General features: G+C 45.0%; 1 protein-coding gene across 4 annotated transcripts in view; it reads right to left on the bottom strand.

Moving 5' to 3' along the window:
• Positions 1-7,086: 7,086 nt before the first annotated feature.
• CAB39 (calcium binding protein 39) overlaps positions 7,087-11,749 on the bottom strand; it is a 108,603-nt gene continuing 103,940 nt past the window's right edge. For all 4 annotated transcript variants that reach the window (XM_016950678.4, XM_054680174.2, XM_054680175.2 and 1 more), the window contains 2 exons: positions 10,268-10,411; positions 7,087-9,651 (listed from right to left, as the gene is read on the bottom strand). In XM_016950678.4, coding sequence (XP_016806167.1) covers positions 9,463-9,651; positions 10,268-10,411 — 333 coding nt within the window. In that variant the 3' untranslated portion in view covers positions 7,087-9,462. The remainder of the gene's footprint in view (positions 9,652-10,267; positions 10,412-11,749) is intronic.

Here is an 11,749-nt window from a genome sequence, read left to right as displayed (position 1 = left end):
TTGGAGTCTCGGGCCCCACCCTAGACCGCCAGACCCCCGATGGGTGGCGTGGACACTGCAGTTTGAGAAGCCTGCTCCGAGCCTGGCCCTGGGCCCAGCAGGGCGGAACGTTCTGGTTCTAACCTGTCAGGGGACGGTGGCAAATCCTCTTTCCTCGTCGGCGGTCCTGTGACTGTTGATCAGAGCAGATGGGATTCCGGGACCCTTGGCACTGCTCCTCAGGCCCCAACAATGTGCTCTGGAGGTTCTGGAGGAAGCCAGGCATTTGGAAGAGGGCGCAGAGGGCTGGACTAATGAAAAGAAATGTCAGCTGGGCGCGGTGGCGCACGTCGGTAATCCTAGCACTTTGGGAGGCCCAGGGGGGCGGATCATCTGAGGTAGGGAGTCGAGACCAGCCTGGCCAACGTGGAGAAACCCCATCTCTACTAAAAATACAAAATTAGGCGGGCGTGGTGATGTACGCCTGTAATCCCAGCTACTCGGGAGGCTGAGGCAGGAGTGAACCCAGGAGGCGGATGTTGTGGTGAGCTGAGATCGCGCCATTGCACTCCAGCCTGGGCAACAAGAGCAAAACTCTGTCTCAAAAAAAGAAAAGAAAAGAGAAGGGGAGGGGAGGGGAGAGAGAAAGGAAGAAAAAGAAAGAGAAAGAAAAGAGATGTCGCAGCCACCTCTCTGCTACCTACTGCTGTTTGGTCTTGGCTTAATCTCTCTGTTTCCTCCTCTGCAAAATCAGAATAGAGTAACCTGTGCTTCTGAGTGGCCTGAGGACTGAGTGAATTATCCCTCGCGAAGCCCTTGGTAATCACTCACCAAGCATTAATGAGGATTGTTGGCTGTTAATGAAGAACTCGAATGAATGGGGAATCTGCTGTCATGGGTGCTTTAGGAAGATGTAGTTGGGTTTCTCAGATGAGTAAGGACAAGGTTAGCAATGATTTACCTATCAGTTACTAGAACACTTAAATGAAATCTGTATGTATTCTGCATGGCTTCCTCATAAAATTGCATTTCTGTTTCCTAAGAAGGGAAACGAACTTTCTTGTAATTTTAGAAGGCTTGCTCTAATAGTTTCAAGGATGTTTGACTTGCAACCTTGAAACTAAAGCGTTTTAAGGCAGAACATGATTTGCTTTCGATTAGATGGGGGAGGAGGCCAGGCAAGGGTGATTCCCACATTGCTAGCTTAAGAAACCAGGAGGCAGTGGCATTCTGAGCTTTGGGGTCCTGATTGGTGGGCCTCCATCTAGTTCTGATTTGGACACAGTGCAGGTGAGATTGTTGTTGACCTCTGTGTGCTGCAGCCGCTGGGCAGTTGGTGTATTAGTCTGTTCTCATGCTGCTAATAAAGACATACCTGAGACTGGGTAATTTATAAACGAAAAGAGATTTAGTGGACTCACTCCCCAGTCCTACATGGCTGGGGAGGCCTGACAATCATGGCAAAAGGCAAAAGGCACGTCTTACATGGCGGCAGACGAGAGAGAACTTGTGTAGGGGAACTCCCCTTTATAAAACCATCAGATCTCGTGAGAACAGCATGGGAAAGACCCACCCCCATGATTCAATTACCTCACACAAGGTCCCTCCCACAACATGTGGGAATTATGGAAGCTACAATTCGAGATGAGATTTGGGTAAGGACACAGCCAAACCATGACAGTGGGAAAGTGAATTCTGGAGAAGGTGCTGCGTGTGCTGCTGCATCCCCAGACGCCCCTGAAACCCCCGTGCCCTTGTACTTGGTAGCATGTGCAGGATGTATATCATCGTCCCCACCCCAGCCATTTTTTCCCACCTTTTCATTATGAAATATTTCAAGCATACAGAAAATTGAAAGAATTTTACAGGAAAAAAAACATGTAATGGAAAAGAGACAAATCTTCATGCAGAAAAATGGTAAATAATGTATGTAGATACTCCATTCTCAGGAAGGTGGAGCATAACTCCCTACTTGGTAGGTGTGGGCTGCGTATAGTGACTTCCTCAGAGTACAGAACTGAAAGAGGGAAAATAAAAAGCAATTGTGGAGAAACCTGACAAACACAACCTCAGCCGGGCGATCAAGGTCAACATCAACAGGTAGCAGTCATGTCCATAGTGTGTACCCTTGATATGACGTGATGAAAACAACACTTTAGGCTGGGCGCGGTGGCTCACGCCTGTACAGCACTTTGGGAAACCGAGGCGGGTGGATTGCTTGAGCTCAGGAGTTTGAGACCAGTCTGGGCAACATGGCGAAACCCTGTCTCTACCAAAAGTACAAATCAGTCTGGCGTGGTGGCACATGTCTGTGGTCCTAGCTACTCGAGAGGCTGAGGTGGGAGGATTGCTTGAGCCTGGGAGGTGGAGGTTGCAGTGAGCTGAGATCGCACCACTGCATTCCAGCTTGGGTGACAGAGTGAGGCCCCATCTCAAAAAAAAAAAAAAAGAAAGAAAAAAAAGAAAAAAAAAAAGAAAGAAAAAGAAAAAAAAGCACTTAATCTGTATGGTCTTCCTCCCAAACCCCATAATCTCATCCTAATCATGAGAAAAAAGGCAGACAAATCCCAGTTGAGGGAGATTCCACAAATACCTGATGAGTACTTTTTGAAACTGTCAGCAAAAACCAAAGTCTGAGAAACTCTCAACTAAATAGAACATAGGATCCTGGATGGGATCTGGGAACAGGAAAGAGACATCAGGGAAAACAAGGAACTCAGAATAAAGTATGGACTTTACCTAATAATAGTGTATCCATATTGGTTCCTTAATTTTAACTAATATAACACAGTGATGTGAGATGTTAATAACAGGGAAGATGGGGTGCAGAGTATATGGGATCTCTCTGTGTCATCTTTGCAACGTTTTCTGTAAATCTAGAACTCTTCCAAAAAATAAAGTTTCTTAGCAACCAAGACAACCATATACCTACCACCTAAACTCTACCTTTCACATGTTACTCTCGTGCATCTGTCCCGCCCTCTGTCACTCTTTTCTTTTCTTTTTCTTTTTCTTTTTTTTTTTGAGATGGAGTTTTGCTCTTGTTACCCAGGCTGGAGTGCAATGGCACCATCTTGGCTCACCACAACCTCCGCCTCCTGGGTTCAAGCGTTTCTCTTGCCTCAGCCTCCTGAGTAGCTGGGATTACAGGCTTGCGCCACCACGCCCGGCTAATTTTTTGTATTTTTAGTAGAGACAGGGTTTCTCCATGTTGGTCAGGCTGGTCTTGAACTCCCGACCTCAGGTGATACGCCCGCCTCTCCCTCTCAAAGTGCTGGGATTACAGGCTTGAACCACCGCGCCCGGCCTCTGTCATTCTTTTCATAACCCCCTTAGACTGTCCCTGCCTTTTTGCTCAAAAAGGCGTCCAGGAAGCTCAGGGCATTTGGGTCCACGACACCCCAGGTTCTCTGTTGTTGCCCAGATTTGCCCTAGGAACGCTCCATTCCCTCCAGCTCAGCGCCTGCTGAAAACAAGGAGCTCTACTGCCACCCAGTGGACATTTTTAAAAAATGAAAGCAAGTTGACTGCAGGGAAAGCTTGTGGGGACCCCGCAAGGCAGAGAGGCCCCTTCAGGCGTCTTTGAGCTGCCTTAGCACCATTGGGCGGGCTCTGCCTTCACATAGACCCTGGCCCTCTCTCCACTGTCCCCATCCAAATTCTTTTCTCAACCTGGACGTTTCCTAAAATTCTGGCTCCAATTCCCGATTGTGCAATCATTTTGTTGGGCTAGACTATACCTTTCAAGTCTTTTTTTTTAAAGGGGGCAGAACATGAGAAAATCTGGAGTTTTCCAGTTTTGCTAGCATGTTTGATGACCATGAAGAACTATTTGGGAGCAGATAGTGTGTCCTATCCAGCTGCTTTTGAAAGGATAAGAGTCAGGGGGCACTGGCTGACTGGGGGACAGCAAGCCTGTGTCGGGGGTCTCAGAACAGCTTCTTTAGGCAGTAGGAGCTGTGGTCAAGAGCGGCTCTGCTGAGCTGGGCTTCTCCCTACCTGGTGTCAGGCTTTGATGCATACTCGGGGGCCAGCCTCTCTTAAATATTGAGGCAAAAGAGACAGGAAGGATGCTTCCAGAAGGGCAGGCAGCCCTGTTTGCTGTCTCACTGGCCTCCTCTTTCAGGAGAGAGCCCTCTCATCTGGCTGATCACGGGCATGGCTGTGAGTTAGAAGAAACAAAATGAGCATGTCTTAGTTTGGGTTACCCCAGAAGCACACCCTCAGATAAGGGTTCCAGTGTTGGTTATTTATTTGGGACTTGATCCCAGGAGATACTACAGAACGGGATGTGAGCCGGGGATGGAAATAATCTGACAAAAGGTTCCTAGCAAGCTGGTTAATGCAGTGGGCATCGGAGCTCAGCCCTGCTGCGGGCTCTGGAAGGCAGGAGTGCAGCTGTCCCAGCTGAGGGCCAAGGACACTGGCAGCTGAGGGCTGCTTCTGCGGACAGTCATTCCTGCATTTGGGGCCAGAGGAGAGTGCCGAGGCAGAGTCACAGGTATTCACAATAAGCAGAAGCGGGTGTCAAGGACAGGGTGTGGGGCACCGACAGGGCCCTCTTAATGTGTTTGGATGACACAGGTTGGCACCTAACCCTACCTCACGCCCCGGATCTTCAAAGAAGTGAGTTCCCAGAAACCAGCAGGTCCTCAATGGCTTAGGGAGAGCCCAGGACCACACAGAGATTCAGCTAAGCGTGAAAAGGTGCCCCTTGGGTTAGGAGGGGACTTGGTGCAGAGGGACCCTCACCTCCTTTTTCTCCACACAGGTGAGGACTTTAAGATGATGGGATATATGCAAAGGTCCCCATGAATGTGTGTGAGCAGTGTTTCTGGGGAGGGGTATTTGCTCCCTGGGATTGGTTTGGGCTAGAGAGGACTTGAGGTCTTCATGCTGCAGTTCATGGGGAAGAAAGAGGGAGCCATCAGGGGTGCAGTCTTGCCTGGAAACTTCCTCTGGGCAGAAGCCTCCCCAGCTGGCCTGCGGCTCTTCCTGCCTTTGCACGCCAGTTGCATCTCAAAGAAACAAGACTCAGCTACCAAAACTTAGTGCTAGACCATGCTGTTTCCACAGAACACCAATATTTAGGTGATAATAAATTATTACCAAGGGAAAGGGGCTCTTGTGAGCTAAAGCTCATCTGTAAAACCTGTCAATCTTGTGCAGAATGTTGAAAAAATGTCACTCTTTTCCAGAAATCTCTGGGGTCTGTCTTACTACTGAAGTGCTACCTAGAAAAAATAATAAAAATTTAACAAATTGCAAAGGATGAAATCTTCTGCATAGAAACCAGGGGGTCTGGCTGGGGGTGGTGGCTCATGCCTGTAATCCCAGCACTTTGGGAGGCCGAGGCGGGCAGATCACGAGGTCAGGAGATCGAGACCAGCCTGGCTAACACGGTGAAACCCTGTCTCTATTAAAAAATACAAAAAATTAGCAGGCACCTGTAGTCCCAGCTACTCAGGGGGCTGAGGTAGGAGAATGGTGTGAACCCGAGGTGGAGCTTGCAGTGAGCTGAGATCGCGCCACTGCACTCCAGCCTGGGTGACAGAGCAAGATTCCGTCTCAAAAAAAAAAAAAAAAAAAAAAAGAAAGAGAAAAAGAAAAAGAAGAAAAAAAAAAAAGAAACCAGGGGGTCACGGTCCTTGGAGATTTAGCTCCCGGCGGACGTGCCCTCAGGTGGAACCTACCCCACCTTCCAGCCACAGTGGGGACGGACACTTGGCTGCCAGTTCTCAGACATGAGCAAGGTTTTAGAGGACACTGTAAGGGCACACACAACATGAAGGCCTCATATAGCTGTGCAGTGACACAGCCTTGTGCAACCACCACCATCCTCTTCAGTCAGCGTGAATGCTGGTGGCAGGATTCCTGGAGGTTCGAAAGCTTAAGATCCTTATTAGGCACTTCTTGGGTCTAAAGTGCTCGGTGGCGGAGGTGTGCTGGTTGACCGCAAGCAGACTCTCAACGGGTGAAAGCGGATGGTATTCGTAGAGAAAAGCTCCAGTGGGTCTTTCTGCAGGACTGAGATTGCTGACTGGGGAGAATCTTACCCTGTCCTTCATGTCTTCTGGAAACCAGATGGTCAGTGAGGACACAGCCATGGCCAGGGAGAAGATTCCTGACACATCCGGGAGTACCTGAAGGGCGGTGTGTGCTGGGCTGCCCGCTCTTCCCCTAAAGGACAACTTTGGCACATTGGCAGGTGGGCTTTCTCATGACCGTGAGTGGCTCTAACCTCCAGCATGAACAAGGTATTGGGCACTGACTGCAGCCTCAGAGCACTTCCCGATCAGGACCTTGTTGGAGCCTAACTAGGAAGGCTGGGTGAGAACTGCACTACTCCTGAGCTGCCTGAAGTGCAACGTTCTGGAGCTTCTTTGGCAAGGGGAGGAGGGCATTTGATGGGTGATTGTGGTAGGAAGTGGAATTTGAGCTGAAGCGTGAATCCAGTCCTCAGCCTGGTGATCCTTAGAAGTGGCCAAGTCACAAGTTATGACTTAATGGGCCCTTGTCACCTTTGGGGAACTACTTGACAGAAATAACAAATAGGACATGGTTATTCGGATGAAGTGTTTTTGGCAAGAGCATGTCCCTTGCCTTCACTCCAGAGAATAAGATTTCATTTACTGACAGGGGTTAAAGTCGAGGGCAGGGTTGTGAACTATGGATTACGAGGCACCCTGGAAGGCAGACGAGGGACATTCTTTACGGTGCCAGAGTTCTTGTGCCTGTTTCCACGGTCCCCTCGCCTTCATGATCATTTCACATCAGCAACCTGTGACTACTCCGGGCCGAGTGCTCTAGTTTAGCCTCGCGGTGTTGCTAACAGCGCAAGAGAGGATCTGCTCCTCAAACGTTAGGGTCTAAGAAATGGTGCCATTAAAAGGTGTGATTCTACTCAGGAAGCGTAAGGAAAACATGAGCACGGGGGCGGTGGGGGGGAAGTGAAGCCCCTGAACAGGGAAAAAGGCAGACAGGAATGGGTGTTGACTGTCCCTCCACTTTCAGTTGGTGATAAAATTCGGGCTTGTGTGTCTCCTGATGAAGCTGTTCACAGTAACACAAATGCAACTGTCTATAACACATCATAAAGACAGACAATGCTGTTTCTCCAAAATTTTATTTTAATTTAAATTACAGGGCCAGCCAGATATTCTGATAAGAAATTCACTTTTCCTTAGGAGAAAGAAAATGCTTTCATGGCATTGTTAACAAATGTATACATCTCCACTTTTTTAAGGGTTAAAAATCACATTAAGTAACTGCCTTATGTAAAATTAAACCTTTATAACACAAAAAGAAACCACTTCCAGTATAATAGTCTTGGTAATATGAATATATTAAATGATCATAACTTCAAATGCAACATTTCAAACTTAAATGTTTTCACATTGTTTTGCTTAAAAACAAAACCCACGAAGTCTGAACTACCTTCAGATTCCAATGTAAGAGTAACATGAATGTTGTGTCTGACACGCTGCACCCTCACTTCTTCCACCTAAAAGGCTACGACCTCACTGCCAAAGTGGAAGCTGTTCTAGATGTGTAAGTTCTAAGAATGAGCTTGGCAAGAAGACGTTTCTTCCACTTGGTGTAATCCATGTTTTTACACTAACTCCATACACACAGCACTACACCACAAAGCCAGGACACCACATCACGGCCAAGTCTTCCTTCCTAAACATCCAAGAGATTTTCTTTTCAAGGAGACTAGATTGCCTTATTTCACACAGATTCTGGTAAAGACAGTCTTGAGAAATGCCAATTATGATGTAGACTGCCATTTTAATAAAAATAAAATATATCTATATTTTCTGGAGCTATTTTCCTAACTGGTGTTCCTGAAGGTTTAAAACCTGCTGAAACAGCAATTGGGAGGCCCATTTTACTGGCCAGTATATAATTCCATTAGTAAGAGAGGCTAGCAAAGAATAATCATCTCAATTTCTTAATCAGCTGCAGCCATGCTGAATTTGAACTGGCAAACTCTGATTTGTCAGTTGTTAGTTGTGATCTTCATATCACTAAAATGAACAGATACCATTCTAATAACCTTACATAGATACAGTCTAGAAGACATTGTTCTGCCGTGGTCACAGTAACAAAAAGTGGTGCAAAATCAGTTACTTTATAAATACTGATAATTTGCAGCATTAAGGAACAGGACATTAAAAAAAATAAATTTCCCCATAGGACACCTATGACTAGGAAGTCGTCTTTTCCTAAGAGAAGCCAAAGTTTTAATTATTCAGTTCACAACTATTGTACTGGGTTACTTAGTCTAAGAAAGAAAAGGTGCTCTACAGAGATTTCCCACACACACAAAGAATCAGCATTAATTTAGCATAATCTCTATCATTCACAGATCTGGCAGATTCATTAACTCATTTAAAATGAATAAGGCCAATAGGATGCAGGAAGGTGTGGCTGACTGAGCTCCAGGGCTGTATCGCAGCTTATTGATGGCACCCCATTAGGTAACTGAATACAAAGGACTGGTTTACTTTCTTTGTCTTTTAATGCTGTGATACTTAAATGTTAAATCAGCATTTTCATGTGATCTGAAGTATTTCAATTACATATGAGCATTCATTGTTTTTTGCAAAAACTCAGTATTAGGTAATAGTTACATACTACTACAATAACATTCCTCTGCTGTACAAATTAAACCATTTAAAAGAAATGAGCATTCTAAGAATTATATACAAAAGAAACCTTGAAGCAGTGTTGAAATGAAATGCAAGGTGTCATTGCTAGCTCTACTGTTTTAAAGTATCTTTGAAAAGTAAAATTAACAAATACCCTTCAACATATCCAGGTTTACAAGTCTCAAGAAAATCAAATGTCAAAAAATTCTAGAAAGCTGTGAAAAGCATATATACATTTTCCTTATGATCTTATGAGGCTTCTTTACACTTTTAAGAAGTTGCTAAGTTTCAGTATCAATTTATTCGCATGTCAACTTTATCTGCCCCCAAACTCCCATTTTGGATAGTTCCCCTCTGATTTCAGATAAAGCTCTGAGTCATCTTCCTTCAGCGAAGGTGCGCGACCTGAAGGTGCGCGATCTGACGCAGGGATGCCAGGTGTGCACTTGCCACACTGCACTCAGATCGCCAACAAAGATGGGTGCAAACACATAGGTCTAATCTGATATCAGTGCCCTCTTTCCTAAACCACACTCTCATCCATACATTTGCCTTCATGAACCCAGCCATGTTCAGAACTCCCGTAGCACACAGTCTTTGAATTCTGAAATGACACAAAGATCAAGAGAAAGCCCACATGTGCCCTAGTGTGCAAGCAGCAGCAGCTACGATCTCCAACCTGGACTGAAAAACAAAAGGGTAAAATGAAAAACCGTTCACTTAACAGCAGATTAGCAGTAATGTTCCTCATGAATCAATAAGAGTGCCTGATGCTGAATAGCTAACAGCAAATGCTGAATTTGGATTTAACATAGATGTTTATTGGAGATTAAGCTTCTTGCTGAGCTGGTCTCTTCAAATCCCTGATCTGTTTAACTAAATAGGTCTTCTCGTCGTTAAACTGCTCATCCTCCGTCCTGTCGTTCTGAAACTTGCTGAGGAACTCTATGAGTTTGGCCTGGTTCTTGAGGAGGATGTCTAGGATGGGCTGCGTCTTGTTAGGATTGGCTACAAACACCTGCGTGGAGAGAAACGCACATGAGGCACAGAGAAAGGACAAAACGCAGCCACACCTGAGCTGCGGCCACAGCGCAGAAAAGCAGAGCTGTGCTCTCCTGGGATGGCGCTGAAGTCAGGGTCATTAGGTTTTGCTTTAGAAGGCGTTATTTTACAATTTGGAAAAAAATAATAATTACATGTTTTAACACAAATACGACTGATAAACTCATTCTGCCAGCCCTGCAACACAGTGTTTAGTATTAAATACAGACTTTGATTTTAGAATAAAATGGGCAGAAATTATTTCTCAGCACAAGAGGTCAGATGGGATTTTAAGAATGAAACCTCCACAGAAAGCATTAAGAAATGCTTCTGTTTTGCAGTTACTAATCTTCTAGGCCAAAGATAAATGACACTCTTCTATGAACAAACCTTCTCGTTCCCAGATCCAAACAGTAACCCGTTTCCAGGTCTACCTTTCTGTTTAAAAGTCATAGCACACAAATATGAAAAGTGACTGAATTTAATTAAGTCACCTGGATTACCAAAGTGAGGCTAATAATTTCCGTTATTTGCGAATGAAAGAAGACGAACAATTCCAGTGGACAGTATCACTGATGCTTCTAGTACTCTACCTTAAAAACGTGAAAGGCCTCAAACTGGATGTTGCGACTTTTGTCTCGCAGCAGGTTCATCATTAATTTGAGGTTCTCGGGTTTACTGATGTATTTTGTCATAATTGTGAAGTTGTGTCTATCTAGTAGTAGTTCACCGAGAAGCTGAGAAGACATTTAAACAATTACCTTGTTATTAAAACTTAAAGAAAAATCAAAGTTTAAAAAAACAATTTATTTTATAATCATCAAGTATAGAGTATTAGTAGGCACTCAAAAGACCGAAGAACTGAACTGAATTACAACCTAAAAGCTACGAAGGGCTTTCTCTCTGCCACCTGAATGCCTTCCTCCCTTTCCCTGAGAGATGAAATCTACGGGAGGCCTGACGCTTCTCTCTGCAGAGGATGTTCAAGATGCCCCCTTGGCCCCCAGTGGGAGACTCTCAAAGCCTCCCCTTTAAGCGTGCATTTGTGTTAGCTCACTAAAAAGAAACTATTCAAGAAAATGGTCAAAAGTTATTGATTATTCCTGTTAACTAACCACAAACCTTAGCTTAATTTAAAACAACTATTTTTAAATTTTATTTAGCGGGACTTTCCAAGATAAAGGGTTTTGTGTCCAAAGTTTTCCATTTGTGTACCCTGCACATGCCACAGTTATCGTTTTATCATAGCTAATTCAGAAAGGTTTACACAAGTGAGTATTTTTCTGCTCCTTCTTAGGTCTCCTGAAGATAATCCAGTGTTTTCTTACTGACCCCTCACCATCACTAATTATACCAATTAATGCTAAAAAACATCTGTTTACTTCAGGGTTTACTAATTTCTAGAGAGTTGGTTATATCATATAAACTGATAACTTTTAAACTGTCACTGCTTACTCTTTCCTAAAACCAGCAGTCACTTCTTCAGGTCGTCAACATGCCAACAACCTGGCCAAGGCTGAGTGTGCAGAGCCGGCAGTGGGGCAGGTGCCAAGCTGCGGTCCTTGTGGGCGGTGGCAGAGCTGTGGAGAGCTTGGTCCCTGGTGCCAGCCTGCCTGGGTTCCAATCCTGGCTCCCTACTTCTTGTGAGCTCTGTAATCTTGAGCACGTTACTGAACTCCTCTGTGTCTCGGTTCCATCATCTGTATAATGGAACAGTGCCTCTCTCTCAGGAGAGTGCAGTGAGAAACGAGCATCAGTGTGCAAAGCACATATCAGGCCTGCATCTGCAGAGATGTGAGTGAGTGAGGGCTAAGGGAAGAAAAGGCGCGAATAGCGGCTCTGTGGCTTTGCTTTAATTGCTTTTGTTGCTTCCTTTCTGGGTTTCTGGCTATGTTCTAGATACTTGAAGTTTCCAGGTAACTGATCTCTGAATAAGTAACTTGTCATCATATTAAATAAAAAATGAGCTGATGTACAAGAAAACAAATCTATTTTACTTAGGCTTTATAAGGAACTCATAGGAAGAACTGGAAGGAGTAGGCTTCATATCAATGTGAATCACAAAATCTATTCTT

Source organism: Pan troglodytes, chromosome 13, assembly GCF_028858775.2.
Source record: "Pan troglodytes isolate AG18354 chromosome 13, NHGRI_mPanTro3-v2.0_pri, whole genome shotgun sequence".
Taxonomy (NCBI): domain Eukaryota; kingdom Metazoa; phylum Chordata; class Mammalia; order Primates; family Hominidae; genus Pan; species Pan troglodytes.
The sequence above is the reverse complement of the archived record's forward strand: the minus strand, read 5'-3'. Positions and strand labels throughout refer to the sequence as shown.